The sequence below is a fragment of the Vanellus vanellus genome (genome assembly GCF_965231255.1).
Source record: "Vanellus vanellus genome assembly, chromosome: 5".
Classification (NCBI taxonomy): Eukaryota; Metazoa; Chordata; class Aves; order Charadriiformes; family Charadriidae; genus Vanellus; species Vanellus vanellus.
The window spans coordinates 39,624,012-39,648,926 of NC_138910.1; the positions used below are offsets into that span (position 1 = coordinate 39,624,012).

General features: G+C 44.3%; 1 protein-coding gene across 3 annotated transcripts in view; it reads left to right on the top strand.

The window, feature by feature from the left end:
• UNC80 (unc-80 homolog, NALCN channel complex subunit) overlaps nt 1–22,285 on the top strand; it is a gene marked incomplete at both ends in the record, with an annotated part of 134,769 nt that extends 112,484 nt beyond the window's left edge. For 2 of the 3 annotated variants that reach the window (XM_082483916.1, XM_082483915.1), the window contains 12 exons: nt 1,778–1,903; nt 3,774–3,897; nt 4,639–4,845; nt 6,361–6,545; nt 7,440–7,605; nt 8,519–8,698; nt 10,700–10,838; nt 12,899–12,955; nt 19,084–19,165; nt 19,673–19,784; nt 20,958–21,169; nt 22,019–22,285. In XM_082483916.1, the coding sequence (XP_082340042.1) occupies nt 1,778–1,903; nt 3,774–3,897; nt 4,639–4,845; nt 6,361–6,545; nt 7,440–7,605; nt 8,519–8,698; nt 10,700–10,838; nt 12,899–12,955; nt 19,084–19,165; nt 19,673–19,784; nt 20,958–21,169; nt 22,019–22,285 (1,857 nt within the window). The remainder of the gene's footprint in view (nt 1–1,777; nt 1,904–3,773; nt 3,898–4,638; nt 4,846–6,360; nt 6,546–7,439; nt 7,606–8,518; nt 8,699–10,699; nt 10,839–12,898; nt 12,956–19,083; nt 19,166–19,672; nt 19,785–20,957; nt 21,170–22,018) is intronic. The other variant, XM_082483917.1, reaches the window with a different exon arrangement.
• Between the last annotated feature and the right edge of the window lie 2,630 nt (nt 22,286–24,915).

Below are 24,915 nucleotides of genomic sequence, written 5' to 3' on the forward strand. Positions count from 1 at the left end.
AGTGTGTTACAAGAGAGAGACGATATAGACTGAGCCTGTCTGGTCACTCAGTGACAGATTGTAGTGTTTCTGCAGCTCTTACACTGGGAGAAAACCCTCAATTTGATAGCGGTGTGACTCCAGCCATTTGGACAAACATGCATGCTTACATTCCATGTGGAAAAAAATAAAGGGGGAAAGGCCGTGCTAGCATTTTTATTGTTATTGGGTTTTATAACATTTCCTTCTTAGAACGTAAATGTTGTAACTTTTTCTAGCAGTAACAGAAAACCTCCCAGGGTTCGCCAGTGCTCTGAGGAGCTTTAAAAACAATGATCATCACTTAAAATGTAATATCAATTTTTGCCAGTTTCCTGTCCTTCAAGTCCATACAGCAGTCATCACTGCAAGGACAGGGATGCTCCAACCTGTCAGAGTCTATAAGACTCCTCCCTTGTTCAAGCAGAAGTAGCTGCTTGGAGGGACCACAAATCTGGGCCTGCAGACTACTTAGGGTTGCTACACGGGGAAGTTGCTACAGAGTTAGGTCAAATACAAGTTGAAAATGGACTTGAAGTTGGGCAAGCAGTCATGGCAGAGTGAGTCACACCAGCAAGCTCTCCAAAGGGCCTGCATTAAGAATTAGCCAGTGCTCTAAAAATAGCAGAAAGCTCCGCAGTGCTGAAGTGCAGTCATCATGCTTGCATTCAGCTGGCTGGGAACATCAGGGAGACCTACCAGGAAAAGATGTACTCTTACCATTAAGAGTATTTTACCTTTAGCTGTCAGAACTATGGCCACTGTGAGCTGCGGGAGCACCCCTGACTGCATGCTGTATCATGTGTAGACCAGTTGCGTCATGAAGCCCAAAAAGAGATCAGACAGGAAGGCGGGGAAATGTCTAAATGATAATCCATGGTGATATAAAGAAAGGGCTCTGCCTCTCCTCCTTCTAAATTGTCCTTTGGTTTTCTGGCAGAAAACTGGTTACTGCCGTTCTCCCCAGGCTGGATTTTGAAAAAGAGAGTTCATTCATCTCCCCTAAGCATAGGTGTCTGCCAGGTAGCTTCTCCCTGTTCTTGTCATCTAGATGTGTCTAGTCATGGAGAGAAACAGGCATATGCAGGCCTGTGATTTAATTCTTCCTGAGGGACTTATCCAAAATGGTTCAAATAACTCTTCCCCAGAAGTGCTATTTTCTTGTGCTGATATTTCAAGAAGTTCCGGGCAACCTGATCACAGGCAGGTGACTCTGCTTCAGATATCTGGGGTCGGGTGAGATGAGTCGTACTTGGAGTTCCTCAGAACAGACTGTGTTTGAGAGGAATCTGAACATTGTACAAAACCCGGCTTGGGTCAGACTTAGGACATTATTTTTCAAGTAGAACAGCAAGAGAAGGGAAAAGATGTCCAGTTTCAATGCAGACTTTTTGCTTTGATGACATATTTTTATTTGTTACAGTCGTTCCATGACATATCCTCCAACTCTAACTGTTCCACCAGTCCAGTGCTGGTCATTCAGGGCAGCTACTGGGTACATTTATAAATGTACCAGGTTACCTGTGCACTCCTCCCATCCTTGCTGGTTCCCTCTTCTCCCCTCCCTTTCCCTGCTAGAACTCCTTCTCTCCTCACTGGCCCCAGCTCCTACAAGGACCACTGAGGGGGCTGGTTCTCCTAGAGCCACCCCAACTCAGTGCTCGGTGGAAAGCCCCCCCATTTCACTGACATTGGAGGATATGGCATGGATGCAACTGCAAGTAGCCAGCTGTGGTGATGTGCTCTGTTTGTATTGCAGGTGATGGGAGTGGTAGGACCCTCCAGTGTGGCTGACGGATTACCCCTTCTTCATCTCAGCCCTTATCTCTCGCCACCTCTGCCCTTCAGCACAGCTGTTGTCCGGCTTGTAGCATTGCAGATACAGGTGTGTCTGCCCTGGCCTGTGGCCAGGCCTGTTATAGCTTCTGGTTGAGACACCAACTCATCGGTGCTCTGTTTTCTCTCTGCAAAAGCTGGGCAAAAACTGTGGAACATACACCAAAAATGAAAGAGAAGCAACATGTAAATTCTCCCTTCTTTTTGAAGGCTTGAACTGAGCTCAAAACTCACCTGTTGGGGCCAAGTCCACAGCAAGCATCCATCAGCTTAACACTGCCATTGAAGTCCAGGGAGTTCAGCTGATAGATGCTGTTTTAGGCTCTGACAAGCACGTTAGGATTCTCTGCAGGATCTAAGGAGTTATCATGTCTCCTGCCACAGGGAGATGGGCCCCAGCCTGGGTCACGTCCATGCAACCCTACCTCTTTTCCAGTGGGACCACGTGTGTAACTGAGAGTGGAGTCTGTGCTCTTCTGCTCTTATCTGAGCTGGTCCACAGTGTGCCAGCTCAAAAAAGCAGGGCAACTTGGCTTTTCAGCTGCTGAGTCAATAGCATCCTTGTTGTCTAGAATAAAAAAAGCCCATCCTGGACTTATTGGAGAATTCATCACTATTCCTTTCTCATAGCAGTACCCTAACTGTCACAGTCTTTCTGCCCCTGTGTCCCTTTCCCTCCCCATTGGCATGAAATCAGACAGAATGGTGACCAATGATAGGACAATTTTCCTAATCTAGCTCCAACTTGCATTTTTAAATATGCATTGGCACACCCAGTTGAATACTTCAGCGGGTATTTCTGAGCAGTGGGGCAGCTTGGGAAGGAGGGCTTATAGGGACCAAAACACAGTGCTGTCCCTCAGAGCATGAGGCACAAAAGGACTTTGTGGTACTAACTGACACAGAAAGAGGACAGATTTCTTCCAGCTCTGAGGTAATGGTTCTTTAATCTAAAACAACAAAAAAAGACCACCTTCACCTTCTCTGAAATCTTTTCTCTTTTTTAAAACCAGATACCAAATTAATCTTTTTTTTTTTTTTAATTGGGAGTTTTTACTTTTATTGTCCTCTGCTCCCTGTTCACTCATTCTCTTCATGGGCTTTAAATGTAATGAAAACCAAACATGTCAGAAAAAAACATGAGAAGTCATATTCCTAATACTTCCAGCAGGTTATGAAACAGAAGTATTTCACACCCCATCAGAAAACATCTTCTCCTGGCATTTCTCAGCCCAGATCTGCAAGCTTGGGGGGTCGCAAGGTTCAGTTGCATTTCACAGCTAAGTCTGTAGCAACTGGGAAGTTGTAAATGAGCAGAGTTCTACTGGCAGTCATTTGTATTACCTCCTCTAAAGATGAAAGACCTTTCAATTTAGGCTTGACTACCCGTAAAGAAGTAAATGTGCATTTTGTTTATTTTTCAGGAGTTCATTCTTTGCGTTAGGAAGGATAATAGGGCAGCACAAAGTAAGGCAGAACAAAAAATGTGTTTGGGAATAACCTTCATGTTCAGACAGCAGAATATTTAGATCATTTCATTTGTGCAATTTCCTCTGTTCATTTTTTTTTTCCCCGTAGTCTGGGTCAGACCCTGATGCCATCCACGGAAGTGCAGAGTTTAGGACTAAAGTTCAGCTGACTCCTGTGGGATACATCTGATTTTGTTAATGATATCTACGAGTTAGGAATCTGGGCTTCTTACCTCTTGGCTATGACAAGAGCAGGTGACACCTATGTTACTCTGTGAATTCCTTTTACTCCCGACTAAGTGGTCTCAGGGCTTCTAATTCAATCAGGGCATCAATGCTGGTGTTGTACTGTGTAAACAGGATGCCCAGGGGATCGTCATTCCCTGCAGTAACTTGTGTGCGTGATCTGCTGATGAAATCGTTTAATCCTTTCTTATTATTACTGCACAGGCTTTGAAAGAAGATTTCCCCTTAAGCCATGTCGTCTCCCCATTCACCAATCAGGAAAGAAGGGAAGGAATGCTTTTAAACCTACTGATTCCATTTGTGCTCACAGTAGGATCTGGAAGCAAAGGTCTGACTAATTTAACAAAAAGAATTTTTCTCCCCCTTTTCTGACAACCGATGTTTGCACTTTCCCTGCTCTCTGTTGATTTTTTATTTTTATCTTTTAATTTGGTTTTCTGTCACCGGCAGTGTGTCAGCTAAGTGCCCTTTGAGTCTGAGACTGAAAAGAGCCCCACAGGGAGACGTTGTTGTTGTTTCTTCTCTTTGTTTCAGCTGTGCCATGGTTCTTGAGTCAGGTCTTACACAGATGTGCTCCTTCTTTTGAAACTGCAGTGCAGGGCAAGACAAATCTGCTGTAGCAGAAGCCACAGAGGGGAGCAGAGGTCAGAGAAATTGTGTGCCCCTGTGGATCACAGTCTGCCCAATCCATGCCACTTGTCTGGCACAAGTCCTGCTCCTTGCTTTCTTCTACAGAGGGTGGATCACTGGTAAATCCCTAAACGAAAGCAAAGAGTAAAGGGAGAGGGGAATGTCAAAAGGAAATGAGATTATGAGGCCACTGAACGGAACATTTCTGTGTGCTGTGTAGCTCTGTGTTCGTGTGTGTTTGTGTTGGTGCTAAAATAAACTTTGCCTTTGCTTGCAGGAGGAGAAGCAGCATAACAAGGTGTGGGGGACAGAGTTTTGGCTTAGGGGACATTTGAGATTGCACCCCATTTTGGAACTGAACAGGGTCTGGATCTTTTGGATGTCTTTGATGGAATGTAGCCTGATCTTTCTCTCTCTCTCCCCTCCCAATGCATCTCAGACAGCCCCTGGCTGGAGCAGCCTGAGGTCCTGCTGCTGCTCCAGACTGTTATCAATATCCTCCTGCCACCTCGTATCATCAGCACTTCCCGCAGCAAGAATTTTATGCTGGAGAGCTCTCCTGCCCATTGCTCCACCCCAGGGGATGCGGGGAAGGATCTGCGGCGGGAAGGGCTTGCAGAGTCCACCAGCCAGGCTGCCTACCTGGGTGAGTGATGGCTTCTGCTGACCACTGAGAAGAAACAGAGATAAAATGGAGCGTTGGAGACTGTAGATAGCACCAAAGAAAGCCATCTCCGGCAGGAGTTAATTGAGCTCTTTAGAGCTGCTTTAGGTCTTGTCCTGAACAAAGGGGCCAGGCCAGAGCATGAAATCAGGAGTGTCTCTGGAATGTATTGCAACATGAGCGGTGTCTGCACTGCAGCTGGCGGAGATTGCAGCACAGGTAGAAGTCATTCAGTTTTCACACTGCCGGGATATAGCAGTGAACCCACAAAAGGAAAGTCAGACTGCCTATCAACCCCTAATATCACAGCGTCACTGGCCCTTGGCTAGCTAGGGTGCAACGTGACGCAGTCTGTCGGCCTGCTGGCCCTGTACACACACGGTCCTTACTGACTGGTATTCGCTCTGCTCACTGTATGCTGCTGCAAGGGTAGCACTATATTTTCTCACACAGGTGAAAGGAAAGGAAAAATAACCAAACTGGAGAGGAAGGAGCGATGCAGATCATCAGGGCTATATGGGGAGAGTTTTGTCTCAAGGCTTTCACTCCTTCAAACAGCTTCTCTGTTTCTGATTTTGTAACGGCATTTACACAAAGACTTATATTCAGATCTTTGTTAAGCTATATCTGAGGTATGGGGTAACACTGGTGAAAAAAATGGCAATTCACCACTGATTTAGCCCCCACCTCCCATCCCAACAAGCTTGGATACAAATGTGTGACGGCTGAAATGTCTTGGCCATCCCATCAAGAACGATGGAGTAGTCAACCTTTCCCCAGGCCTCCCTGTTTGTTCCAGACCACGGGAGCATGGAAAGGGGGAGATTCCCTGTCCCTCCTGTGAGCTAACTGTTGGCCACAGCCCACTTTAATATAAGGCATTGTTTTGAACCTCATTGCTGTTCATCCCCATTTGTAAAACAATGCTCTTGTGAATTATGGCCCTTGGCATACTGGATTGTATTTTTGTTTAGATTACAGTTTGGCTGTGACTCATGCAGCTGCACTGCTAGAAAGGTTCTTTTCATTACACCATAAATAACCTGGAGGTTATTGTGCTCACAGGGTGACTCTTTGTGTGGATATGTTTGATCAAGATTTTTGAGGTTGTCTGATCAGCCAGATTCCCCCCCTGAGCTACTTTCAAAATATCTGAATTCCAGGAAGACAAAAGAACTCTGCAGGGAGGGAGAGGGGAAGTTTGAGCAAGAAAATACAGAGTAATTTAGGTGTGAAATAGGAAAATTTCTTTGGAAATATGACTCGCAGTCCTGATCCTGAGGCCTTTATAAGAAGGTTGCCCTCCTTCCCTGCAGCACTTGGAGACTGATAGAAGAGACAGTTGTGACTCTTAGGTGTGTGGGTATGCATGTGCACGTGCATGTGTAGGCTTGTGCCCTCTGTGCCCCCCCCCCTACCCCCATGCCTCCCTCAATGCTTGCAAGGGACACTGATAACCTCTCTGACTGCCGTTTGCTGGTGTGTGTTCCCCTGTAGCCCTGAAGGTGATCCTTGTTTGCTTTGAACGCCAACTGGACAGCCAGTGGTACTGGCTGAGCCTGCAAGTCAAAGAGATGGCACTGCGGAAGGTGGGAGGGCTGGCCCTGTGGGATTTCCTCGACTTTATCGTACGAACGCGGATCCCTATCTTTGTGCTCCTTCGACCCTTCATCCAGTGCAAGGTAACAGTTGCTTTGGCTCCTGCTAGATCACTCACTGAGGGCAAGATATCCTTTATTGCCCCGCTGAGAACAGAGAAACGGCACTCCTGGAAGAACTGGGTGTTTATATAGGGAGTGACTTTTCAGAAGTTAGTAGGCCTGTGAACCCTTTGAAACTAAATCACAAGGTTTTTTCCTAGACAACGCTAAAGGGTATGTCCATCATACAGGAGCTCTCATCCACAAAGCCATGGAATATAGCTAGTCTTAGTTCCCCTGGATGGGAAAGCACTATCAGGCTTGACCGAGAGGGTTTGCATGTGGACTTAGTTTTGCAACAAAGACACTCAAAGCACTTGGAAGTACTGTGGATGCTCTGAACCTAGGAGAGGGTTGGCAGAAATCTTCCAGAAGTCTCTCTTCCACACAGAGCTGCGCAGTACAGCTAACAGTCAGGAAGGACCATTCCAGTTTACATTTTTTGGGTGAAGGTTCTGACAGAGCTTTTGTGGATGGACAGCTGCTAGGCCGAGGCAGCCAGGGCTTCAGCTAATCCCAGCTCTTCCCTGCCTACCAGGTTGACTAGCACATGGTACTCCACCTTATTTAGCCTACTGTATCTCACCACTTGGACAGACTAAATCATCTTGGAGGAAGGAGCTGTCTCAAGCCTGAGGGCAGAGCTTAGCATAAGGAAGCCCCCATCCCCATGTACCAATATAAGTGACGTTTTGATGTCTGTTCAGTCAAATATAAGGTCGTCCCTGAAAGACAGGTGGAAACCTCGTAGCTGAAGTCAAAACTTCGTGCCTACAAAGAGGACAGTCTGCTGGCTGCAGGCTCATGCTAGTCTGGAGACCAGTTCCAGTTCCTGGGCATCATTTCCTGCACTGCTAACGTTCCCCAATTTTGCAGCTGCTGGCCCAACCAGCTGAGAACCACGAGGAGCTGACTGCCCGACAGCACATTGCCGACCAGCTGGAGAGACGGTTCATACCGCGCCCGCTCTGCAAGAGCTCCCTCATTGCTGAATTCAATAACGAGCTGAAGATCCTGAAGGAGGCAGTGCACAGTGGGTCTGGTAAGGAGGAGAGGGGAGCGCTAAGGGCCATCAGCCCAATCTGGCCAGCTGGCTCACCCGTACATTAACTTGTGAGGCAGACCTACCCACCGTCTAGGAGCGGGACGGGGTAATCCACCCATACCCCGACAGCCTGCTCCTGAATCAGGCCCTATGCCTAGCCCAGCCTTGCCACTGGACAGCCAACAGAAGTCCAGGTTAGTTGTGAAATGCACCTTGGTCTGCCCATTTTTTCCCTCCTAAGTCTGTGTCCCATTTCCCAGCAGCCGCCTCTCGCTCTCACAGCTGGTTTGGGCAGCCCCAACACACAACAGAGCAAGCCCCTACCTACACCTCTCTGAATCTGAAGCTGCTCGTGTAGAAATGTTGGTCTGTTTGTCAGCAGCAGATCTGTCTCCTCCTTTGTCCTCTTGGTCTCTTTTTGATTTTCTCTACTGTTACCAGCGAGGTCCAGACCAGAGTCCCCAAGCTCGTGGTGCACTGAATTCTCTCTTGCATGAGGGGACACTTCTCCTCCAACAGTCACCCTTGTTGCCACGAGATGGCAGCCACTGCTTACACACAGCAAAAGATTTTATGTGCTTTGTTCTTATGAAAGGAAAACAAATTCAAAAGAAAATACCCCAGCCTTTTTTCCCTCGGTAATAAGTTGCCTTGTTCCTAAATGTTGAAGCTGATCTTGAAAATATGGCACTAAGGTTGAGGGAGAAAATCAGACTGCATAAGAAAAACAGACAGAGATTTTGGAGAGATGAGGTGAGCCAGGGCAGATGTGTTTCTTTTATCACCTCTGCCAACCCCTGCACCACTAGTCCAGGCAGAATCAGGTGCCTGACGAGACAGGAATGCTTGGCTGGTTGTTGACTTCCAGTGCCATCGCTGACTTGGGTTTGGTTTTCCCATTCTTGTGCAGCTTACCAAGGGAAGACATCTGTCAGCACCGTGGGCACCTCCACCTCCGCTTACCGCCTGAGCCTGGCCACCATGTCCCGCTCCAACACGGGCACTGGCACGGTCTGGGAGCAGGACAGCGAGCCGTCCCAGCAGGCCTCGCAGGACACGCTGAGCCGCACAGATGAGGAGGATGAAGAAAGTACGTGGCAACTGATTTGAGCTAAGCCCCCAACAATTAAGAAGTTTTCCTGATGTCTCAGAGGACGGCTGGGAGGGGAAGACAGTTGTCCCTGTCCTTGTGTGAATAAAAGGCTCGTAGGGGCACGAGGCTATGGAACTGCTGCGGTTGCTGCACAGTTCCTGGTGTTAAAGCTTGGGTTGTTACATTCCCCCCGGAGCTCTGGGTAGGAAAAAGGGAGGGCGCAGGCAGATCTTTAGTGTGCGAGACCTGGGCTGACATGCAATCCTCACAGTGCTGACAAGGCATTTGGCAATTAGTCCTCTCTTTGACCTTCATCATGACAGTAGGCAGGGGCTGTGGCTGGCTCTGTAGTTGGGATCCTGTTCCTGCAGGATCTTAGTACTTCCTGCTCATTACTTTTGTCCAGATGCTCTGACGTGGAATATGTTGTCTTTGTGCTGCATGGGATCCAGCTGTGGCTCTCTGCAGGGTGGAATGTCTGTGTCCTTGTGTCACTCGATTAACAAAGAGGAAATTAAGCCTTAAACCTACTGACAACAAAAGCTTGATCTCCCTTCTGGGCAGCTGGCAGGTTCTGGGGTTGCCAGGCTTCCTGGTGCCGGTTTCGAAGGAATGGGATGGTGAATCTATTGGGGAGTAATTTGCAATGACCTGAATGTTGCTTTGTCATTTCAGCTGAGTTTCATGTTATTCTTGGAATTTTGCCTTCTCTCTGCTTTTGAGCTGTCCATCTGCTTCTGAGTTGTCCATCGCTGAAACCGGGGTAGAAAACTCTGCTCAAGTGTCATCAGGCTTGGGCTTCCCCCTGCTTTAGCGGGGACACTGTCTTCTGGTGCTGCAACAGTTGGTGGCCTCGGCGCTTCAATGCCTGAAACTCAGGCGCGTCACTTCTGTATTTGAGGACTGCTGACTATTCGCCAAAGACATTAAAAAAGGGGGTGGAAAAACAGGCTTAAAAGAAGGGCCTGTGCAGTTATGGCAGAATTGCCTTTTGGGAAAGAACAGTTAGCTTGAAACTTTCCAGGCTCAGCCCAACTTTATTTTAGTTGGGTTCATCACTAAACGTTGCACAATCCCTCCAGTATTGCACTGCTGATACATTGCTCGGGTACTCGCTGTGGCAAACTCTGGTTTCAGCCTCAGATTAATTATGAGCCACTGTGTGGGACGATGAGTGCAATCTTCCTATTTGCTTGCGGCAGTATTACTTCAGCCCTGCCTTGGCTTAATGCTGCCATAAAATATTTCAGTATATCAAAATCGGAAAAGGTCAAAAAGAAAAGAGAAAACGACACAAAACTTCCCCTTTGTTTTATCTGTTTATTTGTAATTAGAAGTTGTTATGGTAAAAAACACAACAGAGTAATTTCTTTCCAGGTACTTTATATAATTTTAAACAGTACCGGTAAAATTTCAAGCAGTCCTGATCACAATCCAACTGTCTGCATAATTCAGTTGCAGTAAGATGTATTTGAGTCAATTTATCCCCTTTTTTTTGGTGACATTTTAAAATGCATGTCCCAAAAGGTGTTAAAAGGTGTCAGTTCTGCATTTTGCTGTTAGGTATCTTATCTTTTGTAACAGTGCTTTGCTATACTGTAGCAGCAGTTTATTTCACCCCAGCAAAATGTCCAGTTACAACTTTTATGCCAGAAAACACTGTATATTAACAAACAATTTATTAATTACAGGGATTAAGCCCTAGTGGAAGCTTAATTCCCCAAACACATATTCCTGAGAGCTATATAAGCTGAAAGCATACATCAATCCCTGCCGCATGTGTGCTGGGTTCCTCATCCCGCAGGGTTTTATGCGTATGTCTTTCTGAACTGTGACTGTAAAATCTAGTGGAAGTATTCAGATTTGCAGGCTTGGGGTCTTGGTAAGTAAATGCTGGGTACACCTTTGGCACCCTATTAACTCTTGACAACTGTAAATATGTAGGTGGGGTTTGGGGTGGTTGTTTCCTCTCCTTTCCTGTTTTTTCTCTCTTTCTAGATGATTCCTTGAGCATGCCCAGTGTGGTAAGTGAACAAGAAGCATACCTTATGGGTGCCATTGGGAGGAGGCGGTTCTCCAGCCATCTCTCCAGCGTGTCTGCACCTCAGGCTGAGGTGGGCATGTTACCCAGCCAAAGGTAACAACATGGGCTTTTCACCTTTCCCATTATATTCATGAGAGCAGAAATGGGGCAGTATATTATGTGTACATCAGAGACGTGGGATAGTAGAATCAGCGCCAGCATAGTGATGCTAAATTTATTAATCCTGAAATAGTGTTGGACCAAGGGAGCAGAGTTGGAAATAATGATTCTCCAGGATTATCTGTGTTGTGTAAGGTCCATAAGAACACGCTGTCATCTGTAGAAACCTTCCTCTTACACAGTTTTAGAAACCCTCAGCACTATTATTTTCCTCTGCTACTACCGTGGACACCTAAGAAAACACATGATTTGGGGGTTATGCATTGAACCAGGGAACCATACACGATCTGTGTAGGGAGTGGGGAGGAATCCTGAGAAGTTGGGAAAGGAGGCAGAGGCATCCTGTTTGATTTACTTCGTTTTCTTCCATGCAGCCTTTGTCCTTCCTCGAACAGTAACTAGCTCATCACGGAAACTGGATGTCAGGTTCAAAGATGGGATTTAATACTGTTTAAAATCAGAAATATACTTGTGATAGAAATAAATTTGAATGCCTTATTCCTGGTTAACATGGAGTAGTGAGAAAGAGATTGGAATTTGGGAAATGTACATCTTTTGAAGATGCAGAGAGAAGTTTTGCATTTAAATGTGATTTTTTTAAGTAGGCAATGTTTATTGTTTTTTTTGTCTGCAACATAGTTATCCAAGGATATCTGACAATGGACAGATTAATTTATGTTATTACCTCTGAACTTTTAAAGATTAATTCTACATTATCTCTTGACTGGCCTCGGAAAATCAAAATTGTTCCCTCCCCAGTCTTGCTTGGAATTAAAGAAATAACCTTGATACATGAAGGAAAAGTAACAGCTGTGGCACACGCCAGCAGAGATAGGAGAAGTGATTTCCAAGACAGAAGTTACACAGATTTTATCTGGGAGTTTTCACAAAAGGACTTACAGGAACTCATTTGACTTTTGAACTCAATTGATTCAGTCCCTTTGTTTCTTGAAAAATTAATATGCAAGACTGCATTTTCCCCAATCTTTCACTACCATCTTCAATGCATAAACTTCATAAGAGTCATAGTTGACCGATAGCAATGTTTTCTTTGTGCAATCCCAAGTCATTGTGATGCTGAGAAAAAAATACTTTAATTACAACAGAGCTTTGCCCTCTACTTTTTTAAGTACATGGTACACAAGAAGAATCGTTTTTCATCTGTGTAGGGAAAGTACATGCTCAGCAAGCATAATCATAGTCCACAACATCGTGCCCTTTTTAGTTATGGAAGATCTCTGGGCTTTCAGACTGCCTCACAAATGTAAACTAATTAATGTTAAGTAATATTATTATTGCTTTCCTGCTGGTAACCCAGCAGACTGCTTTCTTTCTTTCTTTCTTTCTTTCTTTCTTTCTTTCTTTCATGTTTTTCCTATGGGCTGAGAAGGCTGCTCCTGCCTGAATGGCTGAAGTGTAGAAAAGCAATGTGATTGTGTACTCATTTGCCAGGATCCACGCCAGCTGTTTACTTACAGTTTCATTGCACTACGAGACCTTGTTTTCCAGATGTTAGTCCTTAGATTTGTACCAGAAGGAGAGTGGTCTATAGCTCATGGGAGACAGATTAGCCCTCCCTCAGGAAGAACTGGCTCACGGGGAAGGGGGAAGAAAAAAGCTTTCTATGAAGCTGGAAGTAAATAGAACTGAAATAAATGAAAATGCTGCAGGAAAATGGCTTTGAAAACAGTTCCCTGCCCTTATTTTGTGTGGAAACACATCCTACTGAACTTCTCAGCTCCCTGATTCACAGCAGAGATGCAGAAGTCTCCATGCAGTGTAAATTCCCTCTGAAGACCGCTCCTGTTACCAGATGTTCTTTCAGCTCCTCTGAGTCATATATGTGCTGTTGAGCGTGCGAGACCAATTAATGTTACCGTCCTTTTTTTACTTTTTTTATTCCGTTGATATTTTTTTCCCTTGAAAACAGAGACAATCGCATGCTTTTTGCATTTTCTTTCCCTAAATTCTTAATCTCCCTGCCCCTCCTGCAGTGAACCTAATGTCCTCGATGACTCCCCGAGCCTGGCCACTGAGGGCAGCCTCTCTAGGTACAGTGTTAACACTACCTGTCTGTCAGTGTGTGTGCTGGGAAACAAGCCGTTTCCAATCTCCTCTGTCTCTTCCCCTCACCTTTTGTCGCTCTTTCCATCTCTGTCTCTTGTGGCTCATTGATATTCAGGCCTGCAAGTCAAAGGTGTAGCAACCCGCCTTCAGTTTTCAGCTTTGATTGCCAATAACTTTGAGGAGGCTAAGGGGAAGGGGAAAGAAAAAGCTGTAGCAAGTGAAATAGCGGGCTGGCTGGCTAGCCTCAAGGTTTTCCCCTTGTTTAGCAATTGCTTGAAAGGCACGAGAAAGATTAGCCACGAGGCATTAGCGGTAGCCTGTTATAAGCATTAGTCTGGAGGCTTATATAAAACAGACATCTGTTTTTCCATTCATCCCACAATGCTGTCACCACAAAAGACTTAATAACAATATCAAGCCGGGTTCTTTAACATTCACTAATAAAACTAATTATGATAAGTCCTGTGGAATATAGTTCTCTGTGGATGCTTTACGGTGTCTCCAACTCTCAAATGACAACTTAGAAATCTTGCAGGTGAACACCCTTAATATATATTTAAAATTGCCCCACCAGTGCTGGAGTTCAGGTCCAGCTGTTCCCCGTCACCTGTGGACAGGGGAGTTTGCGTGCAAATGCTGTTACAGCCATGCTGGTCAAATGGGTCAGGAGTGAGCTTAGAAGGGAGGTCTTCACCTTTAACGGCCAGCTTGGCCGTGTTAATCATCCTTACTGTCCTGCTGCTGTGCTCACACCTCTCAACCCATCCTCGTGAGGTCAGAAAGCTGTCGTTAGTCCCAAGAGCATCTCTGTTTCCTTCCAGAAGAACACAGACCCTTACGTTGGCAACACAGAGGGTAACACACTATTTCATTACTTTACAACACCAGCTGAAGATGTGAATATGTTGAGAGGCATTTGTGTGAATGGTTTCAGTTTTGCTAGCTTGGTTTTAGATGTCAGTAGTGGCTTTTGGGGGTGGCAACAGGCTGCTTTGTTCATTTGTTCATTCTTCTTGGCTGACAAATGGAGAGTTTATCATTGGTGGTGCCACTGAGATCATCCCATGATTCATGGTGTCCTTTGTGTGCGTGAATCCTGCTTTGGCAGTTTGGTCTTTAATTGGTGCTACTGTAGGAGTGGCATTAGGAAAAGACATCAGCCTGTTGGCAGAGGCAGGAATATTCTTATCTGGTTTTGTGATAAAGCAAAATGGATTGCATGGTCATCTGAGCATGTTTTGGGGCCTGAAGAGAACAGAAGTCATTCAACCAAAGAAGTTAAGTGCCATCCCTTAAGTAGAGCTAAAAACTTACTACATTTGAGGAGAATGATGAAGGCAAAGGTCCGTACCCGAGTTAAAGCCATAATGACCCATTACCAGGTTACATCAATGTTGAAACTGAAATGTTTCGGTCTTGTTAGCAGGATGGAATCACTCCTAATAACGATGGTGAGGCTGAGGAATATGAGAGAGCTAAGTCAACAGATGAGTTCAAATGCAATAATTTATTTTGAGCCCCGAATGTAATCAGCTGTACAGTGGGTTCCTACTAATTTCTGTCACACCAATTTTCGCTAGGGACCAGGACGCTATCCTCCACCCTGCTCTGTGGTACAGAGATTTCCTTGGTTAACAGATGTACTTGGGAGTCAGTTCTGTTGAGGTTTATTATTCTTTTCAAGGAGCGGGCACTAACATCTGAAGGAGGTGCATCAGGGCTACAAAGCCTTAGAAAGAATGAAGACAGGGAAGTACAGCAAATTTTTATAAAAAGGCTAGGTTAGAGGTCTGTGAGGAAGAAAAGATGTTTCAACTGCATTGTTAAATGTGCAAATTGGATTCCTCCTCTAAAGGACAGAAGTAATAAAGCAGATGTTGTAGGAGCTTATTCTGCTGTGGGGATCATAGGACAGAATTAATGTGTTTTGATGTTCAGAAACATTAGTTTTGAATAAAGCAGGCTTGAGTTCTTCTTACATAACTTTGATTTCAGCTGGAGTACAGTGATAACAACTGTTTAGGATTGCCTTCTGAATTCAAAAGCTGATGTTTAGTCATAACTGACATAAAGAAATAAATCATATGGAGACTAGACCCTGATGGAAGTTAGGAGTTTCAAATAAATTAAATAAATGGTGACAAACACAAAAAAGAATAAAGTCTGTTTTCCTTTATTCTATAGCAATTAGAGCCAGACATGTAGAAAAGCAGGGAAGACAGGAAGGGGATAACATTTAAGTGCTCCGAAGTAAACAGATAGCATGGGGTACAGGGCTGAGGAGCATATGTGTCCAGCATTGTGATTTGTTGTGGTTATAATCTGAGAGGAGAGGATATTTTCCCAAATCACAAAGGAAGAAGGATGAGAAGTCACTGTAATGGAAATCTGTTGCACAAACACATTTCCCTTTAATGTTTGTTGTTATGCCTATCTTAGCTTAATGGTGCCTAATAGGGAAAAATCAGAGTGAATTCACATTGCCAAGGCAAGACAAGCAGATCTAACGCTAACGGGGCTAGGATGTGTCTGGGAACACAAGAGCTGGAGTTCATATGCATTTTAACCCATTCTCCACTGGCCTTTGTCCACTAACCCTCTCATTCAGATGTCAGTCAATGACATCGAGAGTGTACGTTCTACCATAATGGTGTGGCAAGCACGTGCATCGTTTTAATAGGCATTTAAACTCCTTGCTTCCTTTGTCTCTGTTTGGTTTTCCTCTTTGTTCTTTCTTTTTTTTTTTTTTTCTTTTTTTTTGGCTGCATGGTTTCTTGTAATTCATGAGCATCACTTATTATAACTGCCAACCTGACAAAGTTTCTTTTAGCCCCCACTGTGTGACTGCACTGCCTGTCGTTTCTTGTAGTGCTGGCAACATGCTTCCATGAAGTTGGGTTGGTTTGATCTTTTGCTCACCTGTCTCTACCCTAACTATGTAATGGGAGTAACATTATTGCGAAGATAAAACCCCTGACAGATACTCAGAGAGTGACAGAGCATCTTTGCGTTGGGCAGGAAGAACTTCTGTTTTGTTATTCCCACATAAATCTGGCCTATGTACTGCAGAACAACCCTTCTTATCGATCACATTGCCCCAGGAGGGAGACATACTGTCAGCTGAAATGGCATTTGATTCAGTGTTCCTTGATTGGGTCCCACGGGCTGCCAGAAAAACAGTATACTCCTCCTCAGGTCTGGTAAACAAGGAGAGACAGAAAAGGAGGGAGGGAGGGCTACACAGAGCCAAAAGTCTGTCTGCCACACTAATTTTCATGGAAACAAGATCAGTAGTGCTGTTTGATGTGAAAAGAAACCCTCACAAACCTTCACGAAGTTAAAGGTTATATCTGAAAATTCAGTCACTCCTCTGAAATTTGTGGTCTTTACGATTCTCTCTCTTTTTCCTTCCCTTTTTCAAAATTTGGGGATAGAAAGCAAAAAGACGGGACTGTGCTGTGCGCAGGCAGCTCTGCAAAACTCGGCTGCTCTCGGGTCCACCATTTGCCTGCAAAAGATATCTGCAATTTCAGCTCATAAGATCATCCCAAATTATACCAATTTGTGTAATGATGATTCAGTACTGGAAATAAACATCCACCAGCTCTCTAAACTCATTTCACTTATGATATAAGCCAGGCTGAGAATCCCAGACTCCAGCAGGAAGACACAAAGTCCAGCCGTTCTTTTGCTCACCTGTTGTTTGTCTTCAGTGCACAGATTACTCCATGGGAATAATTTTTTTCCTCATGTATAGCCTCTGTGCCCTCGTGTGGCCCATGCACTCCCTTTATCTAATGCCTTTTTCAAAGGGTTTTCATGATGCATGTGAAATGAGTTTGTTTCACCACTATAACCAGTGTTCTGTACTGAATATAATTGTAGTCTTTCTGCTACAGACATCTATGTCTCCTCACTCATAGAACTAACTGTTCCTTCATCAGAAATTGTAACAGTATCCTCAAAAGCTAGTCCAATAGAAAATGATTTTTTCAAGACCTTCTCCAACTAATTCCTACTTAATTCACATACTGGTAACTACTCTAAAAACTTCTTAAAATTCAGATGAATAAGTTTTTATGTAATCCTAGAAACAGAAGATTAAGAAAACTCTACAAGCTGTAATTTCAGGTAGTCTGGATCAGAACTCTAAAGACTAATTTAAGTGCAGTCTCTTCGCTTTAATAAGGAATGATGTGTTGCTTCTGGACCTACCAGTCATATGTGCTGCAGTCATTGTCTGGGTCAAGAACACAGTCCTACTAACAGGAAGTACCTTTGAGGACTCTGCTTATTCATAGGCGGGTGTTCGCATGATGTTTAGGATGCTTTGTATGTAAATCATGTCAATACCCTACGTAAAAGCTGGAAAATATGTTCCAGAGACTGGTGATCTCATTTGGAAGAGCTGTCTGAGGGAGAAGAGGACTCAAATATATCTTGTTTGTTCTGGCTTTGAGCTCGCAGCAGCTTTTCCTTTTTTTTTTCCAAACCACTGCAGCTGTGGTGAGATTGCCGAGGGCATGCCTAGGATTATTAGGCTGTGGTCAGACAATCAGAAGAGAAACAGCTTCAGGGTCTTAAGATGTCTCTCTCCTTGAAGTTGCCCATTGTCGCTCCAGTAGAGCTGGTAGAAACACACGCATATGGTTTAGTGCAAAGTCTGGCTTTAGTTTAAACTGATAAGGGAGGACAGCACAGGACTTTCAGGTCAGGTAACCAGACTTCGACCTGAAGCAGACCAGGAAGCTCTCGTGTTCTGTTCCACCAAACTTTCTAAGGGCAATAACTTCTACTAGAGCAGAGAATGAGCTGTTCAGGAGACAGACCTTTTTAAGCCTCTCCACAGACATCTTCCATGCCTTGTCTGACCATGTCCTTAGGTTTCACTTCTTCCTCCGCTCCTGTAAGGTCAGGCAATAAACCTTCACTCTGTTGGTGGTACTGAGCTCCTCCAGGAAGATCCAAGGAAAACATCTAGAGAAAAGAATGTTGTTTTCCTTTAGATTAATGCGGGCCAAAGGCAAAATGGATTGTAATACTGAATCTTCAACGATGCATACCAGATATAACTGGAAGTTGCTTAAATAGGACGTGTGGCTCAGTGGATTCCAGTCTGTCCCAAATAAGCAGCTGCCTGATTTAAAAGAAGTCCATCTTAAATGTTAGTTGCTATTGTAACCATATGTCTCTCAGACATAGTTCATTCAGCTAAAATGTTTTGTGACCGCTGTCTGCTAAATGACCAATTTTTAACTTTTTGGAGGAATAGAGTACTTTTTGATAAAAATGAGGGGAGGGTGGTATTTTTACGTGAAGCAGATTAAATGGTCAGTTGAATGGTAGAATGAGATGGTATGCAGCTGAATATGTTTTATTGCTAAAGATTCTTTTACTGCAGATTTTCAGATATTTTGTGCCAAGATATTAAAAACTAAAAAGCTGTTTATATATATATACATAAAATCTATGTTTACTTGTCTTTTTTGTTTATTAGCCACAACAAGACTTAAGGCTGCAAGTGTTGAGTGTGGGGCCTTGTTCACATAACTCATGCATCCATTATGTGAATGGATCCTTTGTCACTTTGTGTTTGTTTTTTGTTTGTTGACTTAAATTGAAATTCAAAACAGATGACAAAATTGTGATGAGGCTGTGGAGTCTATTTGGGAGGAAAAAAAATAGCTTTTACAACATTGTCCTTGAAAAAGAAGGCTTTTGAGCTAGGAAGCTGATATTCTTGCCTTTATTGATGAAGCCCACGTGGCAAAGGATGCAGAGAAGTGAGTGTTGCTTAGTGGGATGCATCAATCAATGACTGAAAACTGAAATCTACAGTTATTTATATTTGGATGCTACCTGTGCGTGGCCAAGTCCTGAATGCCATGACTCCACCTCCCACCCTTTCCTAAGCCCCAGAAGCCACAACCCAACAGACATGTCCCCCCATCCTTCAAAGACAGTACTGCTCTTTGAAGTGATTGTGCCATTAGTGGTTGGTTTGTTTATTTATTTATTTATTTATTTATTTATTTTAGTCAAAATTGCCAGGACACCTACTAGTTATACAGGGTGCTTCTGTGCTTAGCCTAATGGTGTCAACATCTAACAGGGTGGCAAGCGTACAGAGCGAGCCAGGACAGCAGAACCTTCTCCTGCAGCAACCCCTGGGGCGGAAGAGAGGCCTGCGGCAGGTGAGAAAACGGGGAGTGAACAAACCTTTTCTCCTTCTGTTTGCATTGGTTTGTTTTTTCTCATTTGGGTCTGCTTTGAAATGATTTGTGGGTGTGACATGTCCCTTTTACCTAATTTATGATATACTAGAGCAGTCGGTTGAGTTAGCAGGGGCCATAGCACAAGTTGCAACTGTGAAGCCTGACAAATCCCTAGGAGAGGAGGTGCACTCTGTTTTGAATTCCCCAATGTTTTCCTCTGCAGGCTTTTTTTTTTTTTTAATCAAACAATGGTCACACAATCTGCAATGTGTTACATTCAATATTGAAACTGAAAAGGCACAAAACCCAGAAGTTCATATGAAAGAGATGTCTGAGCCATGGAAACATTAGAACATATATCCGCTAAAAGCAGAGTGAATGGACACCTAGAGGAACAGACAATGATGATCTATTATTCTCCTTACAGAAGATAAGTTGTGTAATATGTGAACATATATCAGCCTAACTCTTTCTTCCAACGTTTAGCTTCGACGACCACTGCTGTCGCGTCAGAAAACTCAAACCGAACCTCGTAGCCGTCACGGAGCTCGACTTTCAACCACACGGCGGAGCATCCAGCCAAAACCAAAACCTAGCGGTAGGGCAGCGCTGCATTTCCAGAACCAGCAGTTCATATCTGAAAGTAGAACATACTGTGTTGGTTTTTTAGCTTAAAGGAAAAGTTAGTATGCTGTTGGTAGCCTGTATTAAAGTGAAGTCCCAGCAGTTTTATCTTCTTTCCTCATAAGTGGATATCCTACCAGAAAATCACTCCCTCAAAACTCTTTGATGGTTTCTCCAAAGGATTTCAAGATGAAACTGGGCATGGACAGTGAATGATAGTGTTCCCTAGAGGTGTGGAGAATTTGAATGACAGGTGTCCCCTAGTCAGGATACCTTGTCCAAAACCTCCAGATGTGCAAATTTCGAAGCTGCTACTGAGAGTAGTAGAAAGAAGGAAATTTCCCATTATTTGTATGCTTAGCAGTGCAGAGCTTTAAGGGTTGCATATGGAAATGAATACAGGACTGTTCTAGTCCGTGCCAGGAGTCAGCACTGCCAAGCAGAGCAGGTGGCTGTATTCTGTGCTATCTGAAGTGAGCAGTTAACTTTGGAGGAAACACCTGGTAGAGCAAAGGTTGCTTGTGAACTTTCTGGGTTTCTAACCACTCAGCCAGGGCTGCGCTGGGGCAACAGCACTGCTGGAGATGTTTGAACATAAAAGTTGGCCCAAAATAATTAAGAGCAGGAGCAGAGATAACAGCTTTACTCTTAAGTTTTAGTCCAGCCCTGTGCTGTTCTTTATTGCCAGAGAGTGGACTCAGTCTGCAGGAATGGGGGGCAACCAGCTGCCCTCTGTCTTTTCTCAGATTTCCTGCAAAACCTTTGGCACCTGTCTTATATATTTGCATCTCAGTTTTCCTTTTTTAGTTGAGGGCAGAAATGTCTTAACTCACATGGGAATTCAATTCAGTATATTCTTCTGGGATGAAAAGATGTTATGGGTGGCATTTATCTCACCAAGAGATGACAAAGGTAGGTAGGGTGCCTAGTCTTCAGGAGATCCCCGACTCTTGCTGTGGCTTTAGAGGAAGCCTAGGGTGAAAGGCTTTTAGACTAGACTCTACTTAGACAGCTTGTAAAGATGGAATGAAGCATGATTCCCGTCTTAGTTGTAAAAACTCCAGGGATTCTCTCTTCTTTTCTTGTTGTTTTCCATCGCAAACTGTAGCATTTTAATACTCGATTTTCTGGGTTTTGTACCCTTCAGCGGAGCAGAAGCGGTCGGTGACTTTCACTGAAGCCCAGCCTGAGGCAACAACAGCCTCCCCAGGTGACCCATCGGCTCCAGCAGCCCAGCAGCAGGGCTGCAGCCGCAGCAGCCCCCAGGCGACCAGCAAGCAGGAACCGCCCAGCAAACCTGTGCTGACTTCCTCACCTGCCATCGTGGTAGCTGATCTCCATAGCCAGACTACTGGCCAGGTAACATGATTCATGGTTTTATCATGTGTGTCTGTCCGCTGCTTCATCAAAGTTGCAGGGCAAATCTTTAGGGGAATGCCTGATGCGTTACAGCACTATAACGAAAGCTGGCGGGTGAGCGAAGACAGCAAACTCTTGTGTGTCTGTTCTTTGGGCTGAGCTTGCCCAACCCCCTGCTTTGGTAAACCATTCACTTCTAGATCTATGCAATGATTCTTAATCTGCAAATATATTTCCTGCGTCTTGCCCTTCCATCTTCCCACCCTATATAGCCATCTTTCTGGACCTGCTCACCAAGGCAAGTTTTCATCAACAGGTTTTTACGGCTTGCTCTCTGAGAAACTTGTCCTTGAGGAAGGCCACCTTCAAAACCTCAGGACTGTTTTAGCAAAAATTCATTTCAAAAGAAATTGCTTGTCCAACGTTTTTCTCTGTTGGACACCACTGAGGACAGTGCAGGGACAATCAGTCATCCCTTCAAAACATCAGTAACATTGAGATCACTTTTATACCCCCAGCTATCGAGTGTCTTTTGGGGGGTTATGTCCTTTGCCATGAACAAATGAAAAACACCCATCCTGAAAATATACTTAAAAAAATGAAATGATGAAGTGTTAACAACTGAAATCAGACAACCTTTCTGATCATTGCTACAAATTTGTTTCATGAGCAAAAAAAATATCACTGTTAGGGCAGAATTTTAGGGATTTATAATCTGCAAATGCCTGGCCCTTTATGGTAAAAAGTAGTTCCGAATGAGAAAGTATTTTACAGATGTTCCCTTGGGTTTTTCCCCCCCTCTCCCTCCCACTTTCTCTGAACCTGACCACTGGCTCTCCTCAATTGCAGAGCGAGGCACTTTCTACTGAGCAGAAGGAAAAAGAAGAGGGCTTGGAGTCCCGGCCAACAACAGCGCAAAGCACCCCACCCGCACAGCTCTCTGACACCGAGGACTATGCTGGCCTCGAGACCACCAGCTTGCTGCAGCACGGGGACACCGTCCTTCACATCAGCGAGGACAATGGGATGGAGAACCCCTTGCTGGCCACTCACTTCAGCTTCACGCACGTGGAGCTTGGGGAGACTGACGTTGATCTAGATGAATCTCATGTTTAACTCTTGAGGAAGTGCAGTAGTGGGAGGAGCAAGAGAAAGTGTACCTTCTCCTTTGAGTTCCCCAGTAACTCGTAACTAATTAAAACAAGAGCACTTTATTATCTGAAAGCAGAAAATAGCTAACAGCCGGTTGCTATAGACTGGCAAATTTCTGTTTGTGAAACCTATTTTAGTTCAGGGCAAGACTGCAGGAACAGAGAATTTTTACAAAATTCTTAGGGTAGGGATGTGTGGGCAAACATGTGGTCCATAAAACCTTGATCTGGCAGCCATGTACTGTGATCAGCAGCCTCGTTGGGTAAGTGGGCTGCTGTACTGTATGAAACAGAGAAGAGAAGCCTCTTTTGAGATTGTGCCCAAGATTTATTTTTGTAGCGTTTTTGAGAGGAGGGCTATATAGTAGCTGAACCCAAGGCTCTTACACATTGGTACTGGCAGTGAAAACACTGACAAAAAGTACCAGTCTAACACTTGATTTTTCACAAGCCTGGGACCATTGTTTCTAACTTGCAGGGCGATGATAAGCACCATGGAGCAATTAGACTTTTTTTTTTTTTGGCGCTGCAGACTTTGGTTGAGTTTACTTTTGTCTGTTGGTTTCATTCCACTCTGTAAGATATTGCCCTTGTGCTACAAAAATATTTGCTCTGTAAAACTAAATAGAGTACATACCGTAAGAAGGAATGCACGTGCTGTGCACAGATATAGACGGGCAGGGGGTGAGTGGTCTGCAGATGGTATAAATAGCCCACGCTGTCCTGCTTAAACGTACCGAGCAATTCATCTCCACAGCTTAAAAAAAAGCCCCAAGAAACCGCATCTGGAATGCGTGGACTTTCTGGTACCTAGCAACTGCTCCACTGATGCTGTTGTATGTACTTAGATATAGGGATTTAAAGTAAATATTTATATATGGTATTTTCATGGTCCTATATATATAAAAATATAAATATATATGTACATTGTAAACAAGAGATGGATATTGCAGGGCAAAAACTTGATGAAAGAATCTATTTTTGGCATGTTAAGATTGTATTTAAAAAGGTTCCATTTTATGTACGTAATGTTCATGGCTGCAAATATTAGAGATATATATGTAACATTTATAGGTAGGTGGAGATTCCCGTGGGGGACCAGTTGAAGTCACAGCTGAGTTATGGGCTGTGCTGCAGCATCATGGAATCACACTGAAATGTGACTTGAGCCATTAGCTGCTTAGGGGCAAACTGCAAAACAGCTGTGAAACAAACCATGAAATCATAAGCAACGCCCAAAGTTACCCTGTGCTTTGGGAATCATATACTGCCTTTTTCAGCTTAAGTTAGAAGAACTAGAGTTTATAATCATGGCATTATTGTGCAGAGGAAAATGGTTTATATCATCCTGAGACTCTGTAAAATGTGCTAATTACCAGTTTGGCTCCTGAGGGCTTGTAATTTGGACGCACGCATCATAAAACAGCCTTACTGAGGAGACAGAATGATATCCTCCTACCCACTTCCAAAGAAAAGCCTCGCATCTCTCAACAGCTCTGAAATAGCTGTTGAAAATACTGCCATACAAACGACTGCCTCATTGCTGTAGTGCAGCTTTTACTGTTGCGTGGAAAAGTAACCATATACCTGACAGCAGGTTTCAGCTTGCTGAAGCCCATGGAGCCTTCACGCTGTGCTGCCCGGTGTTTGCCAAACACTCAAATGTGACGGGAGCTGTGCAAGCCAATCTGAGGAGGGAACTCATGCACGTTAAACCTCTGAAGATAGCAAAAGCCATCCTTCTCCCAGGCTCACAGGTGTTGAGCATGCTCTGCTGCCACTGCGTTGGTGAGAGATGGAGACTCTCAGCACCTCTTGGGAAAAGCAGGGCTGAAAAGGCAAGTATTTTTATAGTGCACCGCCTGTATCACCATATACATGCATAGGTGGTGCTCTAACGTGAGTTTAAAGTGTACACGGCTTTGTAAGGGAGATGGTGGGGTGAAGATGGCCGTGTCTCAGATCTGCTGCTCAATTGCGTCCTGAATGACAAACTGCTTACTCTGCTGACTAAAACACACTGTACCGATTCTTATCTCCTCAGCGCACCGAAGCCAGCACCAGCTACCTATAGGAAGCTGCTCTGGATTAGCTCCTAGCTTGGAAGTCACTCAAAGAATTGCTAAATTCCAGATGCTAAGTTTTATTATTAACAGTGACGCACAAATAAGAAAAAACACAGCTTCACTTTCAAATCCCAAGGTAGGCTGGGTTACTGGCAGCCGGGTGGGGGAGGAGAATTTTAGATGTGAGCTGAGTAAACAGCTGGGACACAACACATACAGAATTATTTTACAGAGTGACCTTTTCTGTTGAAAATGAAGTATCTTCCTTAATGAGAAGAAGATGCCTCACCATGGTACTCCACTCTAACAACGACAAAATAACTGTGATCCACTTCATTTAATTCAGTAGATGTAATAAGTGTTTCCATTCAGGTTTCCCACTGTCACTGGTGAATCCACAGTAGTAAGCCATAGCAAGGACTAAAATGCCTTTTTAATGTCTACCCTGCTAGAAATCAATGCAGCTTATAAACAATGTAATCCGTAATTTAGTTTTATTCAGGTGGCCGGGCAGATGGCTTTGATTTTG